The sequence below is a fragment of the Aethalodelphis obliquidens genome, unplaced genomic scaffold (assembly GCF_003676395.1).
Source record: "Aethalodelphis obliquidens isolate GAN/ISIS:26980383/991018 unplaced genomic scaffold, ASM367639v1 scaffold43, whole genome shotgun sequence".
NCBI lineage: Eukaryota > Metazoa > Chordata > Mammalia > Artiodactyla > Delphinidae > Aethalodelphis > Aethalodelphis obliquidens.
Genome location: NW_020837987.1, coordinates 7,787,702 through 7,815,149, shown reverse-complemented (window position 1 = coordinate 7,815,149; position 27,448 = coordinate 7,787,702). Strand labels below are relative to the sequence as shown.

At 52.7% G+C, this 27,448-nt stretch overlaps 1 protein-coding gene across 1 annotated transcript in view; it reads right to left on the bottom strand.

The window, feature by feature from the left end:
* The window catches only part of RYR1 (ryanodine receptor 1), a 116,001-nt gene that overhangs the window by 60,843 nt on the left and 27,710 nt on the right, over positions 1-27,448 (bottom strand). Inside the window, exons 26-56 of the mRNA XM_027079462.1 lie at positions 26,860-27,034; positions 26,477-26,685; positions 23,199-23,593; positions 22,113-22,245; positions 21,136-21,296; positions 20,310-20,475; positions 18,200-18,286; positions 17,799-18,025; positions 15,593-16,205; positions 13,782-14,033; positions 13,238-13,438; positions 12,792-12,903; positions 11,398-11,544; positions 9,613-9,886; positions 8,740-8,854; positions 8,522-8,654; positions 8,046-8,140; positions 6,639-6,774; positions 6,206-6,392; positions 6,011-6,119; positions 5,511-5,631; positions 5,249-5,418; positions 3,606-3,826; positions 3,432-3,522; positions 2,353-2,493; positions 1,793-1,956; positions 1,605-1,683; positions 1,255-1,344; positions 658-798; positions 213-287; positions 39-114 (exon numbers count right to left, since the gene is read on the bottom strand). Of these exons, the coding sequence (XP_026935263.1) occupies positions 39-114; positions 213-287; positions 658-798; positions 1,255-1,344; positions 1,605-1,683; positions 1,793-1,956; positions 2,353-2,493; positions 3,432-3,522; positions 3,606-3,826; positions 5,249-5,418; positions 5,511-5,631; positions 6,011-6,119; positions 6,206-6,392; positions 6,639-6,774; positions 8,046-8,140; positions 8,522-8,654; positions 8,740-8,854; positions 9,613-9,886; positions 11,398-11,544; positions 12,792-12,903; positions 13,238-13,438; positions 13,782-14,033; positions 15,593-16,205; positions 17,799-18,025; positions 18,200-18,286; positions 20,310-20,475; positions 21,136-21,296; positions 22,113-22,245; positions 23,199-23,593; positions 26,477-26,685; positions 26,860-27,034 (5,296 nt within the window). The remainder of the gene's footprint in view (positions 1-38; positions 115-212; positions 288-657; positions 799-1,254; positions 1,345-1,604; positions 1,684-1,792; positions 1,957-2,352; positions 2,494-3,431; positions 3,523-3,605; positions 3,827-5,248; positions 5,419-5,510; positions 5,632-6,010; positions 6,120-6,205; positions 6,393-6,638; positions 6,775-8,045; positions 8,141-8,521; positions 8,655-8,739; positions 8,855-9,612; positions 9,887-11,397; positions 11,545-12,791; positions 12,904-13,237; positions 13,439-13,781; positions 14,034-15,592; positions 16,206-17,798; positions 18,026-18,199; positions 18,287-20,309; positions 20,476-21,135; positions 21,297-22,112; positions 22,246-23,198; positions 23,594-26,476; positions 26,686-26,859; positions 27,035-27,448) is intronic.

The following is a 27,448-nucleotide window of genomic DNA, read 5'->3' as shown; positions in this document are numbered from 1 at the left end:
CGAAGGGGAGTCTGTGCGGCGTGGGATGGGTGCCTCACCCTTGGCTTCCAGCTCCTGTTTCTTCTTCCGTCCCCATGTGTTGTGGTAATTTTCCGCCAGTTGCTCTGCCATGGCCTGGGAGAGGATGCAAAGGGTCAAAGCCCACATTCAGAGGATGTCTTCCTCTCCCTACAGACACCTCCAGTCCCCAAATAAAGGATCAGAAGACTCACCTGCAGCTCCCGGGACAGGGTAACTCCGGTGAGGTCGGGGGGCTGGGGGTTGTAGCCTTCTCGTGGATCATAGGTCTGGGGAGACAAGGGAAAGATGGACGGACTAGCAGGAAGCCCAGCCCCCAAGCCAATTTATCCCCCCTACCTGGCCCTACACCCCTCCTCTGTGCCCTCTCCTTAAGTCCCTGTCTCTAAGCCACCCTCCTCTCTTCTGCCCTTTGCAGTTCTTCAGACCCATGCCCTCTCCCTTCCCAGATCTCTCAGCCTTCTCCTGCACCCCCTCCTGGCCTTTCCCCTTCTGCTGACCCCACCTTTTTCCCCGTGGCCCTTATCCCCCTCTCGACCCCACCTCCTGCCTGGCCCCACCCTCTCCTGGCCCTGCCCCTTATTCCAGCCGCTCACCACCCCCTCATGACCCCGCCCCCTGTCCCAGCCCCGCCTCCACCTGGGCACTTTGGGATATCTTCCGGGTTTTTTTCTTCTCCGTCTTCTCCTCCTCACCCTCCCTGGCTTTCTCTATCGTCCATTCCCAGGCAATCATGGCCTTCAAGGACTCCTTGATGGGCCAGCGGTAAATCTCTTTGTCCTGGGGTAGACAGGAAGGAGTGGAGTTGGTGGAATGGGGTGAGAGGGAGGTGGAGGTAGGAGCCCCTGGCTCAGCCTCACTGGCCTCCAGTGTCCCAAAAGGGGAAAGCCCTGACCATGTGGCTAGGAAGTGGTCCAGTCTGAATTCAATCCAGGTGTCTTACCTGTCCTGTAACAGAGATTCCCAAACTCTCATTATCCCCTTTTATACATGAGACTCAGAGAAGTTAAGTTGTATGGTCAAGGAATCAAACCCAGTCTCTCCAACTCTTTCTAAGAGAAGGGACACTAGGAGTCTGGGGTCTAGGGGAGGCAGCCAAGTTTGAGGGAAGGCAAAGTCCATGGATGGGAAGCCTTAACCCACAGATCCAGCTAGATCCAAGCCCACGAAGCTGCCTCACCCCTCCCTGATCCCCCAAATTTTGGACCCCCAACTTGGGCGCCAAGGCTTGGTCACCTTCTCTGAAAACGTCTTGTAGGGCCTCAGCATGGGATGGGTCTTCAGTTCCTCATCTATGTTCTCCCCATAGGACCAGTTGTTCTGGATCTGGAGGTGGAGAGGGGACAGGTGGGGGCAGTGTCACTATGGAGCTGGGCGTGGGAGCAGGATGAGGTGTGGACACACACTGAGAGGGAACCCTAGAGGGGCTGAGGGTTCCAGAGGAGGCTGTGAATCCCAGGAAGAGTTATGGGTCTCAGGGAAATCTGGGGCCCTCCGGCAGGATCTGGGTCTGGGGGAAAGCTGGGGTCTTGAGGAAGGCTGGCAGGGGTGGGGGTTCCTGGGGAGGGGAGGACCATGACGCCAACCTTGTCGAAGGCCCACTTCTCGTGTGTGTACTCCGCAAACTTGTTAATGAAGGAGTCCAGCTTCTCTGGGATGATCACACTATTAGTAGGGTGGGGTCAGCAGATGTTAGGGCTGTGGCCCCTCCTTCCACCTCTGAAACCTCTCCTTCTCCCAGCCCCCAGGCCCCCCTCCTGCCCCCAGGCCTCACTTGAGGGTCTCCACAGGCCGAGGATCAAAGTTGCCTTCGGCGTCCACCGTGGCCTTTTTCTCAGCCTTGGATGAATATGAGGCGTCCACGTAGTCGGGGGGCAGGGCCCCTGCGATGGCACACAGGCAGGGCATAGCCATGCGGTACAGCTCTGGGTCATATTTCTGGGGAGGTCAGGGCGGGGGGGTGTCACTGCAGGCCTGACGGAGCCTTCAAATCCTGGAGCACCAGGACTTCAAACTCACCCCTCCAATCATCACCCCTCTTTCTTGAGCCCTCAAACATGAAGTATGGTCTCTCTCCCTGAAACCCAAACCTCAGACCCACCTGGACTCTCAAACCACCCCTATGCTACCCCCTCCAAGCCCCCAAACTAGAGGCCCATTCCCTCTTCCATAATGTTCAAACCAGAGACCCAACTCATAGATTCTCCTAGATCCAAACCTGCAGAACTGCCTCCCTCCCTGAACCCCCAACTTTGAGGATTTCATTCTGGATCCCTGACTTCGGGCCCCAGACCCTCCAAACCGGCTTCTTTTAGGGCCCTTGGGTGCCCAGACCTTATGGGCCAGAGAGTCAAAGATGCCCCAGAAGAGTTTACGGGTGAGGTGCAGCTCTTCCTCCGAGGTGACCCCATAGTTGGCCCAGCCTGTGGGGAGGCAGTAGTACTTCCAACAACGCTCATAGTGGTTGGTGAGGAGCTGGGTGGGAACAAGAGGGGGACACATAAATGAGGGGGACATAAACAGGTGGCAGACAAATGAAGGCCCAGGGAGGCCCCGGGGTGGGGGTGGGAGGTGCCAGTGCTTTTAAATTATGAAGGAGGTGTGGATTATGCAAATGATATGCTAATAAAGGGGGAAGGCATGTGTATTGGGAAGTGGTCCTGGACAGTTTATTATGTAAATTTGGCACTCTAATTCAGAGTCAGGATGGGCATTAAATCAGAGCTGGATTTGTCTGGTGTTCTTTATACAAATAAGCATGCAGATATTAATCCATGGGTAGGGTTATGTGCAAATGGGCATACGGATGAAGTGATCTGTGCTTATGTGAATTAACATGGCAAATAGAAACATAGGCAGCACCCCATGCAAACACGTGGTAGCTGGGAAGAGAGCCTCCACCAGCCAATATGCAAATTTGAAATGGGGGCTGATTTAGATGTATTATGCAAAATAGTTAAAATATCTGAGTTGGGGGTATCTCCTTATGCAAACTAGCATGCAAATGAAAATATAATAGGAGAGACAGTGTGCAAATATTCAGGATAGCTGTGGTACTATTTACTCATATAAATGCAGTCATTTGAATAGTGGAAGGCCGGTGGTCTAAGCATGCAAATAAGCATGCTAATTAGAAAAAGTGTGCCCCACGCAAATATATGCTAATTAAGGTGGGGTTGGCTCACTGTTATGCGAATTAAACGTTAATTAGGGAGTGTTAGAGGCACCAATGACGCAAAGTGAATGTTAAAGAGGTTTCTATGGGGCCCGCTGCCCGCGCGTTTTCAGGTTAACTGGCCTAGGCGGTGTGATACAAATGAGCCCCATAGTCCGAGGGCGGAGCAAGCCGGTGGGTGGAGCAAGCTGGTGGGTGGAGCATGGAAATACGCAAGCTGAAGAGGGCTTGCCCTCACCTTGAGCGGCATCTTGGCGAACTCGTTAAGGATGGGCACGTCGAACACCAGGCGCCGCAACAGGTGCTGCAGCATGGACGGGCGGATGTACCTGCGGGGACATGCACGGGGCGGGGTTATCTCACCCTGAGGCCCGCCCCACCCGTAGCCCCGCCCACCAGTGTCCCGCCCCACCTGCAGAGCGCCATCAGGCATTCCTCGATGACGTCGCGCTGCGCCTTGGTGAGCGATCGGCCGCGGGACAGGCGGTACACCGTGTGAAGCATGGAGTCCACCATGATGGCGCGATGCTCGGTTCCCGCAAAGAGGGGCGCACACTTGGTGATGAGCGGCAGCACCGCCAGGCACAGGTAACGGTTCAGCGCTAGCGCCATCTCCGTGGTGCTGAAAGTGGCCTGGGGCGCAGGGTGGGGACATCAAGCCCTGACACCCGCCCAGGATAACTCTGGGCAAACGACCCGGGCTTCTTCTGATCTTCCCCTGAAAACTTCTTCTCCCAGACTCCACTACCCTTAGTACTTTGGACTATGCAAAATTTCAAATACACGCAAAAGTCCAGGAGCCAATGAATGAACCCTCATTACCCAGATTAGGCTGTTCTGCAGACACCCACCTTCTGCATGCTTTTCCTCTCTACCCTCGCCTTTTTTCCTGTAATATTTCATGCAACCCCCAGCCATATATCATTTTATCCAAAGATACTTCAATATGTATCTCCATTCAGACAAGTATCAATACTTCTATTTAACATTCCATGCTGCCATTATCACACCTCACAGAATTAACGAAATCTCTTAATAATCATGATCAGCTTTCTCTAATTGTCTCAAAAATGGCTTTGCATTTAGCTGCGATTGTTTGGATCAGGGCCCCAGGAAGACCCCCATACTGTACTTGGCTGACAGGTCTCTCCATCAGCAACTGTTCCTTTTCCTCCCCCACTTTTAAGGCTATTTATCTGCTGAAGAAACTGAGTCATGGGTCCAAAGGAATTTCCTACATTTTGGCCTTGGTTGGTCGCTTCCCAGTGGTGTCAGTTAACTTGTTCCTCTGCCCCCTGTATTTCTGATAAACTGGTAGTTATAGATTCAAGTTCCGGGGTTCCCTTTCCCAATAGGGAACAGTCATTTCTCCCATCTTAAGAAGAGCCTTCTCTTGACCAAGTTCACCCAGCCAGCACATCGCCATTTCCCTGCCTCTTCTGTCACCAGCTTGTGTAGACTGTCAACACTCGCTGTCTCCAATACCTCACCTCTCAGCCTCTCTCTGAGAGGGGCTCTCTCTCTCTCTGTTTATTTTTTTTTTGGCTGCACCGCATGGCATATGGGCTCTTCGTTCCCTGACCAGGGGGCAAACTTCCACTGCGCCCCCTGCAGTGGAAGCGTGGAGTCTTAACCACTGGACCGCCAGGGAAGTCCTCCCAGGGTCTCCTAAACCCTTTCCCATAAGGCTTTAGCCCCACCACCTCACTGAAACTGCTTCCCCCATTTGGCCAAACCAATGGTGAGTTATCAGTCTTCATCTTAACTTGGCATTGTCACCTTCTGTTATTATTGTTCTTGTTGTTGTGCACGGGTCTTTGTATCTCCACGGTGCTGAGCCATCACTGAGAATTCTTTTTTATAACCTGAGGTGTTGGAGATTTCCACCCACCCTTTCCCAGAACTCAAGAGTTTTTCTTGGTTTTTGTTTTCTATCTTGATGGTGGGGGAGGGAGGATTATGATATGTACACAAGTTCAGAACAAACAAAAGTGCTGCCACTATTCCCATGACACATCCCACTCTGGAGGCCGGGAGAGTGGCCAGACTGCTCACCGTGTCCAGCGAGGCGGCCGCCCGCATGTCGGGCAGGAAACCCACGTCTAGCACATGCAGCAAGAACTCCTGGTTCTCGATGCCATACACGCGGTCCAGGAAGAGCACCATCGACGCCTTGTGGTCCGGCACAAAGGATGCCGACATCTTTGGCTGTACCAGTGCCCCATCTGTGGGCAAGAGAGCGGGGTCAGGGCTGCCCTTGGGGCCCCTCTGCTTCCTCCCCAGCATCACTCCCTCGCTGAGTCCCGCCCCTCCGCACCTTTGCCCAGGGTGGGGATCTGCAGTGGGAGGCTGATGATGCCCACGAGGTCGTCCAGGGGCACGAGGGAGCGCAGGATGGCGCGGATCCGCAGGGCCTCGCCTTTGCCGGCTTCGATTAGCTGGAGAGGGGAGGTGGGCATGTCATCAGGCACCCCCTGCCCCATATGGTCATTCCCCCATTCCACCCCTTCCCAACCCACTGGCAGGTAAAGACTCCGTCTCGTGGGGCTAACTCTAGAATTCCCAGCCCTGACCCCTCTGCCTGTGCTTCTCCCTGCAGCCCTGACTACCACTGGCTTTCATTGCCTGATCTCGCGCACTGGACTGAGAGCTCTGTGAGAGCGGGGCCAGGGGCTCTCTCAGCCACTGGTGTGTCCCCGGCATTGCCTAGCCCAGGACCACACGCATAGCAAGAGCTAAATCAATGTTGCTGAATGTCTGAATGAAGAGGTTCAAGGTTGGCTGTGCCCGCCCCCCAGCCCAGCCTTCAGGTCTCACATGCATCTCTGGTGCACAGCGTCCCAGCAGGTCGATCAAGGCAGCGTAGAAGGACATGATGGCATGTCCAAGGTGCACCCGGTTTTCCTCGGGGGGCTCCTCCCCGAAGCTGCAGGGGAAGGCGGGTGGTGTGAGGAGGCAGCGAGGGGCTCGGGGAGGGTGGTGGTTCTGTTGAGGAAGGGGCAGGAGACTCACAGCTCACGCCGCCGGTCCCTGCGGACTCCTGGGCCATCCCTCGCGGGGTCCTCGGAGATGCGGATGGCCTCTTCGATGGTGGCCAGCAGCCCCGAGCTGCCCTCGCCCCGCAGGGCAGGCCCAAAGCACTCAGGCTTGCGGATCAGCAGACGCACCACCACATTGGCATTCTCCTCCACGCTCTCACCTGGCGGCTCGCGGGGTCAGGAGGCCTCATGAGCCACTGCCCAGGGTCCCTCCCTGGACAGCCCCTGACCTGGCACCTCAGGGGTGAACGTCAGGCCCCCGTTGACCTCCAGACCCTGCCCCGCGCCCACTTGGAGGCATCCCTGCCCAGGCCAGGCCTGTGGCCCAGGATGTGGGCCACACCCGAGGGAGGCTTTGGCCAGTGACCCCCAGCCTCCCGCCCTGTTACCGCCACCCCTTGCCTCACCGTTGACGAAGACGGCAAAGCGCAGGAAGTCCAGGTAGCGCTCGCCGCCGCAGGGGTTCCAGCCGATGTCGGGGTACCCTTTGGCCAGGAGGATGGGGCAGCTTTGCAGGCCACAGCCTGCCAGGTAGGACACCACCTGGGGGCACAGGAGGCTCAGCCGGAGACTGTACCCACACCACCTTCCTCCCCGAGGCTCAAGTCCTTGCCCATCCCTGGAGCTCCGCAATCCAATTTGGATCCCTCAGCAAACAATAACCCTCATCCTCCACCATCATCTCCCACCTGGACCATCGCAGCCACCTCCTCCCTGGGCTCACTGTTCCCTTCAACCCCTAGTCTGTCCCCCACACAGTCAGAGAGACCCCTACTGTCTCACTTAGGGCTAAAGCCAGAGCCCTCGCTGTGGCCCACAGACCCTCCACACAATCTGCCCTTGTCAACTCCCTGCCCTCACATCCTAGCACTCACCCTGTCTCCCTCTGCTCCAAGCACACTGCTCTCTCTGCCGTTCCTCAGACTCATCAGGTTCACTCCTGCCTCAGGGCCTTTGCACTGGCTGCTTCCCAGCTTGGAATGCTCTTCCCCCTCACGTCCATATGGCCCCCATCTCCTTCAGGGCTTTACCTGAAGGTCACTTTCTCAGTGAGGCTTTCTCTGACCACTTGCGTCTAAACTCAGACACCCTCCCGACACTTGACATTTCTCTCCCTTGCTCACATTTTCTCCTCCTTAACACTCGTCACTAGCTAATACACCACATATTTTACTTCTTCATCTTGTTTAGTGTCCCTCCTCCCAACTAGAATGTCAGCTTCACAAGGACAAGGATTTTTGACTCTCAATCACTGTCATACGCCTGCTGCCTTGGATGGGTCCTGACACATAGTAGATGCTCAAAAACATTTGTTAAATAAATAATACTATAATAGTAGACAACTGTTAGAAAGTGCTTACTGCTTTGTAAATGCTTTCGTGAGTTAACTTATGTAATCCTCAGAACAACTGTACGAAATTGTTTCTATTATATTCATTCTACAAATAAGGAGATGGAGGCCTGGAGAATTTAAGCCACTTGTCCAAGGCCACAGAGCAAGAGAGTGGGGCTGGGAGTAGGGGCGGGGAGTTGAATCTAAGTTGCTGAGCTCCAGAGCCCATGCCTTTCACTGCTACACACAGAAGCAGGGAGCACAGAGGGCCAAGAAACGTGCCAAGCCCACGTGGCTGGGGAGGGTGGGTGTGGATTTTCACTCAGCCCTGTGAGCGAGTGACTGGGTCCTGTCCCTTTGCTGCAAATTATTCCCCTTCTGATTCAGTTCTGGACCATGCACAATGGCACTCATAGAGTGGGACCCAAATCAGCAGGTGCCCCAAGCGGCCAGGTATGGGCCAGGCCTTCTCCCTCCACACCTTCTCCAGATCCTGCTCCTGCAACGCCAAGGCCAGCTCGTTGTTGTCGATGACGGAGGCAGCTGCCACATCCAGGGGCGTGGAGCCCTGCATGCCTGTCGGGGTGAGAGGCAGTGAGAATGCTCTTCGGAGGTGCCTAGCTGACTGTCTCACTTTTGCTTGCCTCACCTCCTCCAGGAAGCCCTCCTTGACCACCCCTTTTCCAGCCTGGGTCAGGTGCCTCCTCTGACTGTGCTTCTCCATCCCAGGCCTGACCAGTCCAGGCTGACACTGTCTGGGATGGGTTTGTCTACCCCACTCCACTGTGAACCCCATTAGGGCCAGGGCCAGGGCTGTCTGGGTATCCCCAGCACTTCTCATTACAGGTCCAGATCCAGGGTGAGTTAAGAGTGAGTATTTGTTAAATGACTAAGTGAGCCAGCGGAGAGTGGGGCCAGCCTGGGTGGACCGCCAGGAGTGGGCTCGGGGTTCCTCACCCAGGCCAATGCCGCTGTTCTCCAGCAGGTAGCTCAGGTGGTCAAACATGGAGCGCTGGTTCTGCCGGCTGATGCGGCAGAAGTAGCAGAGGAAGCGGCAGCAGCTGGTCACCATCTTGGGGAAGCGGATCTCCTGGGCAAGCAGGGTGGGCTGGTGGTCAGTGCCTGCCCTCCGGGGCCCCCTCCCCTGAGCTCGCTGGCCCACGCAGCCCCCTTACCTTGGATTCGCCACCCCCAAGGACATTCACCATGACCTCCATGACCGTCTCATGCATGCCCAGCGCCCGCATCAGGTTCGGGTGTTGGTAGAAGACTTTGTTGTTCATGATGTTCCTGTGAACAGGTAGAGTGCGTGGAGGCAAGTCCAGGGAGAGCCTCCAGACCCTTGCAGGAGCCATCACCACCACTGTGGTAAAAGTTAACATTTCCTGAACTCCTAGTCTGTGCCCGGCACCGCTCCCTTTACAGATCTGAACTCATTCAATCCTTATGTCCACTCTGGGAGGCGGGAACTAGAATTATCCCTCTTTCACAGACAAGGAAACCAGAGGGTCCAAGGTGGGCTCCCCTGGGGCGGAGATCTCTATCATGTTGCATGTTGTAACCCCAAGTGCCTAGAAAGGGCCTGGCACACAGTAGGTGCTCAATAGATGTTTGCTGAGTGAATGAATGAGGCTCACTTGGCACTGAGTGCTCAAGACTATTGTTATCATAATAATTATTACTGTTATTACCGCTACATGAGCTCACTGAAGCCGCACCACAACTCTTCAAGATAAGCGCGGCTCTTCCCCAGTTTAGAGATGAAGAAACCGAAGTTCAAAGAGGGTACATCTTGAGCCAAGAGTCACAGGTGAGCAGGAGCTGTTACCCAGGGGTGGGTGGAGAGGTAACGGGGTGGGGGGGGTGGACATTACCTAGGGAGATGGGCTAGCTGCTGGGAGGAGCACACCCCCCTGAGGATGGAGCAGAAGTAGGGAAGGACACATTATTGCGTCCAGAGGACGTGAGCCGGTGGACAAGCTTGAGCCGGAAGGTCTCCCCTCCCTTCCCCGGGGACGTGCAGCGTCAGGGGAGGGGTGGGGCCTCACCCAATGCTCTGGATCATGAGGTTTTCCTCCTGGAGGCCCATCTGCACGATGAGCAGGGACCGGATCTGGCCAAGGCACTCAAGCAGGCTCATGGTGTCCTCCACGGAGGAGGGTGAGATAGTATAGGCCCGGGGCAGGGCACGCAGCAGCTCCCCGAGCCCATCGTACTGCCGGTGCAGGAGGCTGAACATGGCCCGTACCAGCTCGGGGCTCTGCACGAAGTCCTCATGGGCCCAACGCACCACTGTGTGGGACACCAGCTCCTGCAGCGACTCTGGGAAGGGGACACAAGGGTAGGAACACTCTTCCTGGCCAGGGCCTTGAGCGAAAACGGTACAGAGGGCGCCCCTCTTTCCAGAGGGCTTCTCAGTTACTAACCACCCACCCCCCGCCCTCCCCCTGCCAGGAGGGGGCGGATTCTGGCAGATTTTGCTCTGTGGCTCTAGGAGTCTCCCTATCCTCTTCACCCTATACCCAGACTGTAAGTGCCCCCCTAAAAGCTTTAGGAGGAAAAAGCATTTGTATCACTGCAAAGTACCAGAGCGTTATTCTGAGCGCCTTTGAAAGTGCAAGTGGTAATTCCATTTGTTCTGTAAAAACACTGCTGATTTTTCATCATGGGAGACAACAGACACAAAGAAAAACTGTGAAGACTTTGGTGTCATCTGAAAATTATGTCAAAAATGAACTCTTTTGTTTTCCCTGGCGATGTCCCCAGGACTCTCCTCTTCTATATCCAGCATCCATTTCTCTCCCTGTCTCTCTTTCTCTCCCAACCCTTTTTCTTCCCAGGATTTCTGGGAGAGAAGACAGATGTCTCCTGTGTCTCAGGGTCAGGAGAAACCTTCCTGCACTGGCACTGAATGATGGTGTCAATTCATGACCTGTGACATGTCCTACCTTCCTTCCATCTGCTCTACACGATCTGGACCCATCACTTCTGACTTCATATTCTGTACCTCTCCTCCGGCTCACTCTGCTCCAGCCAGACTGGTCTCTAAACGCACCAAGCATCTTCCTGCCTCAGGGCCTTTGCACTGGCTGTTCCATCTGTACCAATCATCTTTCCCCAGATCTTTGCATACCTCACTCCCCCACTCCAACCTCTCCATCTTTGTCCCTCTCTCTCCTCTCACTCAGCTTTAGTTTTCTTCTTAATATGTGTGGCCATCTGACATTATGGTATATGTATATTGGTATCTTTTGTAATATTCTAAACTCCTTGAAGGCAGGGACTTTGACTCTTCCCCCTATTACGTTCCCTGGCCCTACCAACAGTGCCTGGCCCGGAGTTGGCCCAATAAAATTTCTTGAATGTTATAGAATAAACCCTCCACCAATGTTAGGGACTCTCTCCTTGTTATATGGCGTTAATATCTAGTTTGCCTAATGACCCATGGGCCCAACATTTATCACGACTGCTTTCCTAAGCCCTCAGCATAGGAATCATTTCACCAAGAAATAAGGGAAAAACAAAGAAAAGCCACAAGTACGTGGAAGCCATGGTGGTGCAGGAGATGCCCCATCCCAAGGTTGGATGTATGCCTCTGCTCTGGCCGCCATGCACCACACTGTTCCAACACACACACTGTGCAGCCCCAACTTCGGGGCCACGCCTCCAGCATGCCTCCCCTCTCACCCCTCTCTCCACTCCTCCTCTCTCATTAATACCCATCCACCCGTCCCTTGGGCTACTCCTGGTGGCCTGTCTTGGACCCAGAAACTCCCCAAGCGCAGGGCTGCTTGGCCCACCCCTGTGCCATCCCTGGTGGCCCCGGTCCTCACGGGGTTTGTGCTCCTCAGCAGGTGGCTCCTCCTCCGGTTTCTCCTCCTTCTTCTTCAGCAGCCGTACCTTCTCCAACAGGCTCATCAGGCGGCTGCCCAGGGTGGCTTCTTCCTCTGGTTCTTCCTCCTCCCCCGCCAGCTGAATTCCTGGAGGTGGTCAAGAAGAGAGAGCGTGTCATTCATCCGTTTGCTTATTCATCTGCTCTATCATTTCCTTCTTTATTCATTCATGTGTTCACTCACTCATTTCTCATTCATGTGTGCATTCACGGGGGGTTCCATTTGTTTCTTTATATGTTCATGTTTGTTCATTTATTCATTCCTTGAATCATTTGTCTTTTAAATCAACTATTGCAAGTATCTTCAAAGAGCTAAAGGAAACCAAGTCTAAAGTATTAAAGAGAATTATGATGGCAATGACTCATCAAACAGAGAATATTAATAGAGGTAGATAATATACAAAATAACCATACAGAGTTGAAAAGTACAAAAACTGACATTTAAAAAACACTAGAGGGGTACAACAGCATACTTGAGCTGGTAGGAGAAAGAATCAATGAACTTGAAGGTAGAACAACAGAGGTTATCCAGTCTGAAGAAAAACTAACAGAGCCTCAGAGACCTGTGGGACACCATCTAGTGTACCAACAGATGCATAATGGGAGTCCTAGGAGGAGAGATGAGGAAGGAGCAGAAAAATATTTGGAAAAATAATGGCCTCAAAGTCCCAAATTTGATGAAAAATATTAATCTACACATCCAAGAAACTAGGTGGCCTAGGGGTTAGGGTTCCTGGCTTTCACTGCCGTGGCCTGGGTTCGATCCCTTGTTGGGGAACTGAGATCCCACAAACCTCATGGTGCGGCAAAACCCAAAAACAGCTCAAGGAGGATAAATTCATTGAGCTCCACACCTAGATAGATCATACTCAAACTGCCTAAAGGCAAAGGTAAAGAGAAATCTTGAAAGCCAGCCAGGGAAAAATGACTCATCACATATAAGAAAATCTTAGTAAGATTATCAGCTGACTTATGAGAAAAAATAGAGGTCAGCCATCCACCCCTCCAGCCATCCTTCTTTTCATTCATCCAACCAGTCAGCCGTCTCTTCACGCATTTCTTTATTGGGCCATCCTTCTCTCCATCAGTTCACACACTCTTCCATCCAGCTATAGCTACAGCCATGTGTCCACATATACATCCACCCAAATACCCACATAAACATATCCTTCCACTCATCATCTACCTGTTCACTGACATGTTCATTCATTCAGTCACTCATTCATTTTACCAACAGGTACTGCACGAATACTGTAGATATTTAAGATCAGGAAAACTTCAAGACAGGTCTCAAGAGCAAGTTTGGGAGGAGGATTCTCTGATCTCCTCTCTTACCACAGTGTGTCAGCAGGTCTTGATGAAATTCGAGCAAATCCTGTCGGATCTCTTCAGGGACAGGACAATCTTCCTCGTCGTCAGCATCTTTGAAGTGCAATAGCATGTTGATCTAGGGGAAGGTCAAAGATTAGAATGAGGGTCAGAGACCCCAGAGCAGGAACTCTGAAGTCAAGGATCAAAGACCCTATCGTGAGTTCCTGTCTAAGGTCATTAGCGAAGAATATCTGGGCGACTAAATGTTCGAAAGGAGTCAGGGTCAGTCTGCGGTGACTCAGAAGTCTGGTTCAGAGAGAGGTAGAAGAGTAACAGATAAGTATATGGATAGGGTCAGAGGTCAAGCTCAGATTTAGAGGTTAAGTGAGTATCGTCAGTGATCAGAGTAAGGGGAGAGGTTGAGGTTGGGTTTAGACAGTAAGGCCAGCTGGGGTCAGGGGTCAGAGGACCTGCTCCTGGGGTGGGGAGCGGAACTCGCGAGTACGTCGGGCAGTCTCAGCTGCAGTCATGGTGAAGGCTTTCACAAGGATGCTGTAGCGGTCCCTCTGGTTGGCCTGGAGCTTGTCCACGTAGCGCTCTGCAAAGGCTGCAAGAGACTCTACACGGTGCTGCAGCTCTTGGTCACAGAAATACTCCAGCAGGTGACACATCTGTGGGATGACAGCCATGCAGTAGGAGGGATGGTGGTGAGACCGTCAGGACTTCCTTGAAACTTTTCTTGCTTTCTCTCCCCACTCCATAGCCCTGCTCTGGTCGAGCCACCACTGTCTCCTGCCTGGATCCTCAAGCCGGCCATCTCCACGGTCTCATCCCTCTAATTCACGTCCCACATGGAAATCAGATAGCTCATTCAAAGCCAGCAGCACTCCACCGCTTTATGCCCTTCCACAGCTCCCCAGTGCCTTGGGACAAAGTCCGCACTCAAGCCCCACCAGACCCTGTGTGTCCTAGCCCAGAGGGATGGAGGCTGGAAAACAGGAAGAATCAGCCCACCTGTAACTTAACAGACTCCGGCAGCTTCATCTGCAGCAGCCCCTCCTCCAAGTCTTCTTCTTTGTCCCCTTCTGCCGCCTCCTCTTCCTCTTGTTCTGCATCTTCCTTCTCCTGTGCCTCTTCCTCCTCGTCCTCCTCCTTCTCCTCCTCGTCCTCCTCGTCCTCCTCGTCCTCCTCTTCCTCGGTGAATACTTCAGGCTCAATCATCTTCAAGATCTGTTTCACATCCTCATCGCCAAAGATACCCATCACCTACGGGACAAAGCCCGGGTCTGTCACTGTGGCCTGCAAGGCTTCCATAATCAAGACCCAGCCTCACTCCCCAGATCTGTTTCTCCTGCACAGGCCAGATTCATTCCTGCATTGGCTGTATACGGCTCCTCTTACAAGCAGGAATGGCACACCCCCCCCGCCCTGCCATCCATCCTCCTTAAGATCCCCCCAGATCCACACCCTGTGTCCCACGTACATGGCCCAGACTACATAGCCAAACATGCGCACCTCTCCCTTCACAAGGAAGTGTCCTTTTTCCCAAGCTTGAGCATTTGCTACTCTGTAACAGGACACACCCTACACCTGAGGCCCTCATAGCTCCCAGCATACGCTAGCTCTCAGTCAACATAATGAAGATGCTATCAGATGGAAGGAGAGTAGGTAGATAAAAGGGAAAAATAGTGGGGAAAGAGAGAGAGATGAATGAACGGGGGGAGGACTGGGTGACTGGGTGGATGAATTAATAAATGGAATAGTAGAGGTTTGATGGGGAGATGGATGGATGGGTGGATAATGAACTGAGAGATGAAAGTAAAGGTGGAAGAAGAGATGGTGGGTAGATGGATGACAGGATAAATGATGTATAGATAGGTGGGTGGATAGATGGTTTGACAGATGCATAAGCAAGTAAGTGGATGGGCACTTACTTGCTTATGCAAGTGGATGTGGATGGGCAAATAGATAAATGGGTAACTAACCAGGCACCGGGGTAGGATGGATATGTGGATGGGTGGATAGGTTTGCGTATGAAAAATTGGATGGATGGATGGATATATGGATGAGTCATTAGACGGGTATGTGAATGAAAGGGTACATGAAATGAAGAAGGGGTAGAAGGATGGAGAATGGGTGAATTAAAGGGTGTAGATGGTTGGATGGATTTGTGGGTACGTGGATGGGTCTTAATATATACGGATAGAGAGATGCATGGATTGATGGACAGATAGGTGGAAGATGGAGAAATGGGTGAATCTGTGGATGGGTGGATGAACGGATGCACAGGTGGAAGGAGGCTGATGGTTGAATGCATGAAGGGAAAGATAGATTAATAAATAAATGGGTAGGGGGACGGATGAATAGATGAAATGGTGGATGTGATGATGTGTGAATGAATGGACAACTAGATTGAAAGTTAGATGGATACACGGATGGATGGATGGATAATTGGGTGGAGACTGGAAGGATAAATAGATGAGGAACATTTGGATGGAAAGATGGGGGTATGTTTGAATGACTAGGTGGATGGATGGAAAGGTTGGTGGAGGATGGATGAATGACGGTTGGTTGGATGGATGAATGGAAAGAAGGAAGTGATTACTAAACAGATGAATAGATGGCAGACGAATGGATGGAAGGAAAAGTGAATGAGCAGATGACAGAAGGATAAGTTGGAAGGTGAAGGGTATATGGACAGAGAGATGAATGGGTAGCTGGATGTATAAATGGGAGGGGAACATATGGAGGTATGTATGTACAGATGGATGGATGATTTGGAATGTGAAAGAACAGGCCAGAGGGAAGCAGGAGGAAGCCATTACCAGCAGGGTGGACACAAGCTTGAGCACGGGCACAAACTGGAACTCCACGGAGCCCCCGACAGGGTCGCGTGCGTGCTGCCCACCGTCTCGCACTGCCTCCCCCAGCATTCTTAGTGCTTTGTCCCGAAGAGCCTCCAGGGGGATGCTGGGGCTGAGACGGGATGGAGCTTCTGCCACCCCAGCAGCTGGCAGGGCAGCCACAAAACAGGGAGCTAAGAAATGGTGTGGAGGCCGCAGCGAGGTGGTGACGCCGACGCCAGGAAGGCTGTAGCGGCGGGGACCATTGTCTGCCCTTTTTCCAGGCGGGAAGAGGGTGATGGCACGGGTCTCAGGAGTGAGGGGCACAATGTACTCAGAGAGCATGGAGCGGCGGCTGCGGCAGGCACTCTCGAGATGGATGCTGATGAGGAGGTCGTAGTAGCCTGCACGCAGGGGGCCGGGCAGGTGCGCGTCTTCCAGGGCGTGCAGCAGCTGTGCCTGGTCCACGTGGCTGCACAGAGCATGTGCCACGCGGTTGTTGCCCAGGGCGCACACGGCGCAGTAGAGGCGGAGGGTGTGCGAGTGGAAGCGCTGCAGGTCCAAGCGCTCCGACAGCTCCAGGATGTCCATGCATCTGCAGTGGAGATGGGCCACATTCAGGGACTCAGCAGGCAGAGGAGGTGGGAGACAGACACAGACCACAGAGAGGCAAAGAGGTGCTCAGGGGAGTGTTGGTGGCCCCAGCAGCGAATCCCAGTGTTCTGCTGGGTCAAGTTTCTGTGAGGTCTGTGGAGCTGAGTCTAGGAGTCTTTTAATGGTTCTGGAAGTCCCTCAGTGGTCTGAGGGCTCCCTGACATATATCTGGGTTCCATGGGATGGTCTGGTACTCTGGGGATCTAAGAGTCCATGGGAAATATCTAGTGACCCTGAGATGTATCTAGAATCCCAGGTTGGGTCTGAATCCCCCTCTGGCAGGTCTGAGTACCCTGGTTATATTTGAGCACCAACAGAATGTAAACTCCGCCAGTACAGGACATTTCTGCCTCTTTTGTTTATTTGTTTGTTTGCTATATTCCCAGCACCTAAAAAGGACTTAGCAGGCTTCCCTGGTGGCGCAATGGTTAAGAATCCACCTGCCAGTGCAGGGGACATGGGTTGGAGCCCTGGTCCGGGAAGATCCCACATGCCGCAGAGCGACTAAGTGAGTGCACCACAACTACCCAGACTGTGCTCTAGAGCCCACAAGCCACAACTACTGAGCCCGCGTGCCGCAACTACTGAAGCCCGTGCGCCTGGAACCCGTGCTCTGCAACAAGAGAAGCCACCGCAATGAGAAGCCTGCGCACCGCTATGAAGAGTTGCCCCCGCTCGCTGCAACTACAGAAAGCCCACGTGCAGCAACGAAGACCCAACACAGCCAAAAATAAATAAATAAAGGACTTAGCAAATAGTATGTGTTCAATAAATATTTGTTGTAGGAACAAATGAATAAATGGGTGCATCTGAGGCCCCTGGGGATGGGTCTGAGTCCTCCTGGGCAGGTCTGAGTCCCCTGAGTTATACAAGAGCATTACTAGAATGTCCGTTCACAAGAGTTTGGTGTCTCCAGGCTAGAATTCTGCTGTCACACAGGAGGAGCTCAGAGCTATCTGTCGAATCAGTGAATAAAGGAAAGATGAAGCAACTTCCTCGGGTGTGTCTGGGATCCTGGCCACATTTAGAGTCCTTAAAAGCTTTCCTGTCATCCATGTGAATACTCTTTAGCCCGGTGTGCCTGGGTCCCCTGGAGCGGGTTAGATATCTCCAAGGGATACCTCTAAAGTCTCCTGGGTATGTCCAAGAGAACCTGGGGCGCCTCCAGGCCTCTCTGAATAATGTGCAAGACCCTCTGAGGTGCACTTGAGGCCCCTGGGATGCTGTGTGGTCTCCTTGCTGTGGATCTGGACTCCCTGCGATGGGTTTGGAGCCCCGTAGGTGAGTCTGGAGTCCACTGGGGTGTTAGCTGGGGATGCCTGGGCTGAGTCTGGGTCCCCTGAGGTGGGTCTGAGCCTGCTGAAAGGGATTTAGAGCCCCCTGGAGTGTTATCTGGGGATGGTAAGGTAGGTCCGGGGCTTCCTGGGGTGTTGTCTGGAGTCCCGGGGTAGTGGGGAGGGGCACCGGGTGGGATCCAGACCCCAGAGCGCTTGCAGTATCCGCCCCACCCCTGGGCGCCGGGGCTGTCCCTGACCGGTTCTCCTCGGGGATGTGCAGCGCCATCATGGTCAGCGGCTCCTGGCACTGCACAGCCCAGCCCAGCCGCTCGCCCGCACGCCGCGTGTCCACCTGCAGGAAGTGGTTGGGCATGCGGCTCCACGACACGGGCATCAGCATCTGCACCTCGAGCCGCGGCGGGCACTGTGGGGTGGGGTTCTTGCGCTCGCTCAGAAACATGGCGGCCGACAGCGGCATGATGTTCTGGGGACACAGGGGGATGCACGTGTCAGGATTCCCCACCCTTTCCCTCCCGCCACTCTGTTTCCAGGAAGACCTCCCAGATTTCTCCCCCCACTTCAGCCGCTCTGCCAGCCTGACCTCCCACACCTCTGTCCTCAGCCTGCCCCCATTAGCGCCCCATCACTGCAACCTGACCTTCTGCTTCCCCAGCTCAAACTGGATGACGTTCTGGTGTGTCGGCAGGACAAAGACAGCAGGAAACAGCTTTGTATTGGGTTCCACCTGGAAAGGGAGAAGAGGGCAGGGTGAGGAAGGAGATGAACTGGAGGTGGTACTGACTCTGGATCCCCGACTCGGGAGCCAGTTGCCCCAGCCTGATGCTGCTGGCGTCTACAGATCCCAACTCAGGCACTGGAGGCTCCGCAAGAGCCCTGAAGTGGCTCACGGGCGGCACCTCCTCTGACCCAATGAGGCCAACCTCCTCCACCTCCCCCAGGGCAACCTGTCGTCTGGGTCTTTGCGCACATCGTGCCCACCCCCACCCACGAATGCCATTCCTGTTTCTCTCCCAAGCACTTATTTATTCTTCAAAGTTCAAAAAGCATCCTCTGACTGCCTTTCCCTGCAGCCCCTCTGATCTTTGAAGAGAAACCCACCCAGGCTCTAGCACAACAAACACCACTATCTGTGAAGCAGTCTTGTCAAACCTGAATCTAATCCAATCTAATCTGGACCCATCTCCCAGTTTACAAGAAAATACAGGGGACACAGGAAAATGTTTAAATGACACCTCAGCTGTGCATCAGCCAGATTCAGCCTGTGGGAAACTAGGCCAGCACTCTTCAGATGGTAGCATGCACACGAATGCCCTGAGATTTATTTTAAAAATCAGATTCTGGGACTTCCCTGGTGGCTCAGTGGTTGAGAATCTGCTTGCTAATGCAGGAGACACGGGTTCGAGCCCTGGTCTGGGAGGATCCCAGATGCCGCGGAGCAACTAGGCCCGTGAGCCACAACTGCTGAGCCTGCGCGTCTGGAGCCTGTGCTCCGCAGCAAGAGAGGCCGCGACAGTGAGAGGCCTGCGCACCGCGATGAAGAGTGGCCCCCGCTTCCCGCAACTGGAGAAAGCCCTCGCACAGAAACGGAGACCCAACACAGCCATAAATAAATAAATAAATAAATAAATAAAAAACTGAGCTAAAATTCAAGCCCTCTTAAAAAAAAAAATCAGATTCTGATTGGGCAGGTCTGGGTAAGAGCCTGAGATTCTGCATTTCTAACAGGCTCCCAGGTGATGCAGAGCCTGCTGGTCCCGGGACCACACTTTGAGGAGCAAAGTTCTACCAGACAGACAGCTGATTTCTTCAGTGAATACATTTCAAAGGGGAAGAAAAGAAAAAAATGGAAGGGAAATCTACATATGAAAAGAGACTGAAGGGACTTAGCAACCAACCAAAACATATCACCTTATTTAGATTCTGATTCAAACAAACAGTAAAAAGACATTTTGGAGACAACCAGAGAAGTTTGACCATGGGCTGGATATTTGGTGATATCTAAGAATTCTTGGGGTTTTTTTAAGACAACAGTGGTATTGTAGCTATGTTTTTTAAAAGAATCCTTATCTTTTAGAGATACATACTGAAAAGAGACAAACTGTATCATATATCTGAGACAAACCATACGATATCTGGGATTTCCTTCAAAATCCTCCAGTGGGTGTGGATAAAGATGAATCAAGGTTAGCCGTGAGTGGGTACTAGTTGGAGCTGTGTAATGGGGACATGGAGGTTCATTACGCTGTTCTATTTTTGCGCATTTTTAAAATTCTCCGTTCAAAATAAAGTTTTATAAAATAAATAAAGTTAGATGGATTAATGGATGGATAGCAGATTCGTGGTAGTAGGTATATGGGCATTCATGATACAATTCCTTCAATTTTGCTGTATGCTTGAAATCTTTCATAATAAAGTGATGAAAAGGAAAATCCCACCTTAGAATTCTGGCCCATCCCAGGATGTGCCCTGATTGGTGAAAAGGTGGCGACTGGTATCACCCAGCCCAAGAGGGATATGGACCTCTCTCCAAGGTCAAGGCTCTGCTCTGTCTCCCCCTTTCTGGATGTCAGTTCGAGGAATGGTTCACCTAGGTGGTCTCCCAGGAACCTCCCAGCTCTGGACTGTCCTGAGGCTGTTTTATCCTGTCTCTCTGGGGTCTGCCCTCAGAGGGTGTCTGGGAGGGATGTCCCGGGATGCTGAGACATGAGGATGCTATTGCTAAGTTGCTGAATGAGGGCTGGGCTTACCTGGAAAAAGGTGTTGCTCTCTTTGCCATTGGCAGTAAAGGTCATTAGGCCAGTGGCCAAGTCCACCAGGCAGCCAATGACAAGGTCCGTGTGGCTGATCCGGCCCTGCTGCCCGGGGCTCACGAAGTCTCCACCCCACACCATGTAGCAGTTGCTGCACTTGAGGCTAGAGGACACAGGAGTGATCAGTGCCCCGATCGCCAGCCGAGGCGCTCTGGACCCTGGACGCCCCCTTCCCTGAGCTCCCGGAATACCATGACTCAGAGCCCCACCCCCAAATGCCCGCCACCTGCAGACCTGAGTGCTGAAACCCCTCACCCCAGACCCTGAGCCCCTCGGAGCTAGAATTCTTAGAAGCTGGTGGGGGGAAGGGGTGGTTCCAGAACGAGGAGAAGGAGAAGGGGAGCAGGACGAGAGGATAGAAAAAGGAGGTAAACTAGAAAGAGGACGGCAAGATGGAAGAGGAGGAGAAAATGGAAAAGAAATGGACGAAGAAGAGGAGGGAAAACACAGAGCAGGAGCCATGGGAGGAAGACAAGTAGGAAGAGAGGAGGGGCTTCCCTGGTGGCGCAGTGGCTGAGAGTCCGCCTGCAGGTGCAGGGGACGCGGGTTCGTGCCCCGGTCCGGGAAGATCCCACATGCCGCGGAGCGGCTGGGCCCGTGAGCCATGGCCGCTGAGCCTGCGCATCCGGAGCCTGTGCTCCGCAACGGGAGAGGCCACAACAGTGAGAGGCCCGCGTACCGCAAAAAAAAAAAAAGGAGGAAAGGAGGAGGAGGTGCCCGGCGCTGACCTCCGGTCTCCCACGGCCCCCGCCCCTGCCCGCACCTGCTGTGGATGTTGCCTTGCTCATCCCCCATGGTCACCGTCACCACGCGGACCTTGCTGAGGTCGAAGTTCATGTCGTGCTGATGGTAGTCCGGGGTGACCCAGCCCACCCACACGCAGCTGGGCTCCTGGCCGGCGAAGACCCTCACGGAGTAGTAGTACTGCAGAGGCAAAGGGGGGACCGGTGGTCAGTGGGCTTCCCTGAGACTCTGAATTGACTTCTCTGGATTCTCAGTGTCCTCTGGGAGTTTAACAAGAAGTTGCTGGATTTGAGACCCCCTGGGTCTGTGTCCCTCTGTCTCTGTATTTACTGATGTATTCCTAGATTCGGGAATCCTTTGGGACTGTTTCGTGATACACCCAAATTTGGGTCCCTCCCCAGGTTATACAGCAAAGTTATAAATAAATAATAGCTCACAAACGAACTCACTTCAATCCTTACACCAAGAGGATACACTTTTTATCTCCATTTTACTGATGGGGAAACCATAGCGCTTCCACAGCAGAGAAGACATAGAGCCGTGAAGTGACACCCAGGTAGCCCGTGATCCTAACCACTAGGCTGCTTGTCTCAGAAAATATTCCAGATTTGGTGAATTCCCCAAACTGTGTTGGAATACTTGTGAATTTTGGTTCCCAGGAATATACTAGAATAGCTACTAAGTTTGGGGTGTTGAGTTTATATGGGTGAACCCAAATATTGGGGTGCCGAGTCTATGTTGGTTTATCCCTGGGATTTGGGGGGCCCTGGGAGTTCTATCAGTGTGCCCCATGGCTTCATTGTGTTCCCTGAAATTTTTAGGCCCCTTAGCTATATGGATTTAGGGGTTCAAAGGGTTAAATTGATGTGTACTGTATTTTTTGGTCTCCTGTATATATTGCGGTGTCCCCAGATAAGGGCAATTACTGGGGATTACAGCATGAAATTTGGAAATCTGGAGGGGGGGGGCCTGAAGTTGAGGGTCCCCGGTTCCCACCGTGGTGGTATTGAGGATGATCTCAGGGTCATCACGGTCGTCAGCAGGCATCACCTCGCGAGGGAGTCGGGGCAGAGTAGGGGTGGCTGGTGGCTGGGTCATCATGGCGGCCTTCTTGGCCTTGAACAAGAACCTGGTGGCGGAGAGGAGAGGCTGTCACGAGACACTCTCAAGCCCAGCTCCCCAGCCCTCTCCATCACAACGTTCGTGCCTCCACATCCATCCTAAATAAAGGTCGTTTCTAATACCCAAGGCCTCGCCTCTAGAGGGATGAAATTCCCAACTGCACCAGCACAGTCCACCGTGGAGGAGCTCTGTGCTTTCGGATTCCTGGTTATCCAGATTTAAAGGTGCCTCTGGGAACATGGAGGTTCCCTTGGGGAGCACACAATGGTCCCCTAAGTCACCATGTCTCATATGGGTGCTAAAGGCATTTGGGAAAGGACAATTCTTCATTGGGCACTGCCTTGTGCATTGAAGACATGTAGAATCCCTGGCGCCCCCAGCCAGCAGTACCTCCCCCCAAAACTGTGATAACTAAAAACCTCCCATCATTTCCAAACATCCCCTCAAGAGACACAGAACTAAATCCCACTGAAAACTACTGCCACAGTAGGGGAAAAGCAGATTTCGTTTCATTTCAAATTGAATGCCCTTTGAGGGTCTCCCTTGAAGTTAGTTTTTGGAGGGGTACATTTGAGACACAGGAGTGACCCCAATTTAGAAGACCAATGATATTCACTGGGTACCTTGGGGTACAGTCAACTTTCCCAAGATTCTGAGGTCCCCTTTAGTGTTCACAGATAATGAAGTCCATTGGATGAAAAGCTTTGGTACCCCAAGGACCGTGGAGTTCTCCATAGATATAGTGGGGCATCCCGATTTCACATTCTCAGGGAAATTAGAGCATCCCAGGGAAATAATAACGTTCACTCGAGACATAACAGGATCCCTCAGTAATCTGACCCTGCTTAGCATATATGGGCCCACTTTGGGATACAGGGGGTTTCTCAAGTTCCTGAGGTTGCCTAATTGGGGGTCCCAGGACAGACCCCCAAACCCCACCCTGCCCCACCCTGGACTCACCCTCTCTTCTTGTTCTTCTCCGTGGTAGCATCCTTCTCATTCTCTGCCCTGGGAGGCTGGGCCTCTACCCCAGCCTGGGCGGTGCCCCCGGATGACCCTTCCTTGGCAGTTCCTTCTTTGCCCCCCTCAGCCTCGCCCCAGTGCCCAGCTGAGCGGCGCAGGTTTTCGTAGTCGGGATCAGGCTCCGCTGCCCGGGCCTCATCCTCAGCAGGAGGCTGCAGGCCAGGGGGTGCCAGAGGGGTGGCCCCTGCGGTGCAGCGGAAGTGCTGGTGGAACTGGACCGGAAGGCTCAGCCGGAGAAAGAGCATCTCCACCAGACTGTTCTGGGAGCCCCACGTGCGGTGGGTCAGGCGCAGGCAGGGGGGTGTGTCCACGGTGCCGTCCACACGAGTCACCTGTGGGGGTGAGGCAGGAAGCACTGAGCCAGGAGGGTGAGCTAGGCCATTGGCCCTAAACCTTATTACACACAGAGTCACCACTAGGCCTTAGAGCACCGTGTGAGAATTAGCCAAAGACTCACTCCTCCGAGCTTACGAACGCCCATGGGACACACAGCTTGGCCGTGGGGTGCATTCAGCCTTCTGTCTACCTTTGTCTGGACACCTTTGTACAGTGGGCAGCCCTGGTCAGACACTGGAATCACCTGGGGAGCTTTCAAAACCTTCCTGCGCACAGGGCTCACTCCAGACCCGGTCATCCACCCATCCACCCATTCATTCTTCCATCCTTCCACCCACCAATCCATCCATCCATCCATTCACCCATCCCTCCATCTAACACTACACAAATATTTACTGAGCACCTACTGTGTGCCAGGCACTGTTCCAAGTGCTGGGAACACATCAGTGAACAGAACAAGGGCTCTGCCCTCCTGCTCTCTTGGGGAGAGCAGCCCAGAAGGGTCAGAATTTTTTAAAGGCTCCCCAGAGGAATTTCTGTTAGACTTGTTGGTTGTGGGAATATAACACTCAGAAGAACGCACACGTCATAAGTGCACAGCACAATGAGGTTTTGGAGGGACCACGCCTATGTACCCAGCACTCAGATGGAGAAATGGAACACCACCAGTCCCCCTGGGAGTCCCCTCAGTGCCCGTTTAGTCACTACACTCTCAAAGATAGTGAGGGATTCTGATGAGGGAAATGCACCGACCTGGCCTAAATAAAGGGCAGGAGCTGAGAGAGGGACAGGTGCCCGGCCTGTGTGCTCCAAAGACAGACTCTCAAGTTTTCTGGAGACTCCATTAACAACTGGAGCAGTTCCCTTTCTTTGATGCCCCACCTCAAGTTGACCTCCTCAAGGACCAATTGCCAAGAGAGACCTCTGTGCTCCTCACCAGCCAGTGAATTCACCCCAAAACTGTGCCACCAAGACTGTCTGCAGGGTCTCTTGCTCCCCTCTCTCCCGTCTCTCTTCTAAATCCTGTTCTGCCTCTGCTCCTTGGCAAGCCTTGACCATCTCCTTCCTCTGGTAAGTATGCAAAGTAACTGAATGTCTGATTATTCGTTCACAGTTAACGCCCTTCTGACTTAGCACATCACAGGTTAGCTTTGCCCATTCTTGAACTTTCTGTGAATGGGATCCTACGGTATGTGCTCTTTTGCGTCCGGCTTCTTTCATTCAACATCATGCCTGAGAGACTCGTCCATGTGGTTGTGGGTAGGTTAGTTTATTCATTCTCACTGCTGTCTAGCACGCTGTTCTTTGGGTTGAGAAACCATCTGGCAGTGGCAGGGATTGGGAGGTTCACGTCTTCCCCACCATCCTCTCCCACCCCAGGCACCTCTCTGGTCTTAGTGCTCCCACTCTCGCCTCCTCCAATCCACTGTCAATAGAGACCTTTCCAAAACTCAGATCTAGACTGGACATTCCCTTGTTTAAAACCCTTCCATTTTTACCTAGCCTTAAAATGCTTTCCCACAAATTATTTATTAATTATAAAGACAAAAATAGTAACTTGATGGTGGAGAAACTTGGCGGACTCCACCATAACCAAACACTCAAAGTTAATGTAATCAGTAATAAGACATAATGACATGATGTGCCGCCCTGATATTCTGCATCAAGAACACAACCTCTTTGCTATGGTATCCGTGCCAAATACATGAGGAATATTCTGCAAAATAACTGGTCTGTACTCTTCAAAAATGTCAGCATCATGACAGACAAACACTCAGAAATATTCTACATTGAAGACTAAAGAGACATAACAACTAACTGCAACGTGTAACTGCGGATTGGATTTTGGACCAGAAAAATAAGAAGAGCCATCATTGCCACGATTAACAAAATTTGAATATGGGTTGTAAATTAGGTAACAGTACATATCAATGTAAAATTCCCTGATTTTCATAACTGCAGCTCTGTAAGAGCACAGCCTGTTCTGAAGAAATGCACGTTGAAATATTTAGGGATAAAGAGGCATGATGTCTCCAACTTACCTAAATAATTCAGAAAAGCGAAAGAGAGAGAGAATGTGAGAGAGAGGGAGATCTGAACGATGCCTAGGATGGGCAAACTGAGGCTCAGGAGGAGACAGTCACAGGCCCAGGTCATACAGCAGGTAAAAGGCCAACTCCAGGTCTGATTCTAAAGTACCAGCTGAAGCTTAGCCACGTGGAATTCAAGTTCTTCCCAGGTTGAGAAAAAGACTATATCACTTTATTGGCACAATCTGACCCTGAGTTTAACCTTGGGAAAGAAAGGCACTAGGGTCTAAAAATTAGGATATCAGATTAATGAAGAGTTACTAAAAATAAATAAACCCATGGGAATTCCCTGGCAGTCCAGTGGTTAGCACTCCTTGCTCTCACTGCCAAGGACCCGGGTTCAATGCCTGGTTGGGGAACTAAGATCCCACAAGCTTACTGCCGTGCTTTGTGGCCGGCAATAAAATAAACAAACAAACCCCCAAAATACCACCACAGACAACAGTTAGCAAGGAAGGTGCCGAAACGTACCCAGTGATTTATATTTCTTTAAACCTTGTTGTAGGATTAGATAGTTATAAGGGCTGGAAATGTCCACTGGGGTCACTTAATCCAGCTTCTCTTTTCTCCCTTCCCCCATTTTGTAGGCACGGTACCTGGAGCCCAGAAAGGTGTAGTTTGCCAAGGTTATACCCTACAAGGCAGTCCTGGGAGCCCATGATCCTGACACCCACTTCTACACGGTTTGTGGGCTAACAAAGAAGCCAAAGAGAAGCTTGGGGAAGAGAACTGTGGGGAGAGTGAGGTTTGGAAGCAGATCAGAGCGTGCTGAGTGGGCTCGGTCCTCACCTCATAGTGGGGATGCTCAGGGGGCGTGGCCTGAAACTGGGGAAGGCTTTTGCTGAACCAGGTAGTGACCGGGCGCTGCATGTTGATGGCAAATGGCTCAAAACCTTCCTGGAGGCCACAGATGGTAAAGAACCGCAGGGAGCTCACATCCTGGCCCAGGTTCAGGTGACCCACCTGGCCAGGTCCCAAGCTGCAGACGGGCAGGAAGCCTAGTGGGAGGGGATAGATGGGCCGGGGTGAGGATAGATGGGCAGGGCAGGGGCAGCCATGGGGAAGGAAGTACTGTGGAAAGAAGGGATGGAAGAGCGAGGGGCTGGAGGGGACAGCGTAGGGTCAGATGAGATGGAAGAAAACCAGAAAGGGGCCACAAGGCCAGCCCTCACCATCCCCAATCTCAATATCCCGGAAGGCTGTTTCAGAGCCTGAATCGGACATGAGGACCTCGCCGTTGAGGGTGAAGATAATGGTGTTCTCTGTGAGGTCGATCATGCAGCCCACGACATCACCTGACTGCCAGGGACGCCCAAATGGTTCACTGCCCAAGTGCCAGCGCTGACCCTGTGAGGGGGCAACGGGAGACGTGGTGCAGGAGAGACACACAGAGGGACGGGGAGATACAGAAGCAACGGGAGACGTGGTTCAGGAGAGACACACAGAGGGACGGGGAGATACAGAAGCAACGGGAGACGTGGTGCAGGAGAGACACACAGAGGAACGGGGAGATACAGAAGCAAGGGGAGACGCAAAGATACAAGTGTCAGGTCCAGGGCATGTGGGACAGAAGAGGGCTCACCCCCACGGTGGCCCCCATCTTACCCCACGTTTGCATCCATGATCCTCAAAGGATAAGCTTTCATGCTTTCCCCTCCCACTAATCTCTGTATCTCATCCCTTCTGCCTGGGTTCTCTATTGTTTCCATGACTGGGGCTGGGGTTATACAGACCACCAAAGGGCTAGTGGAGGGTTGGGGA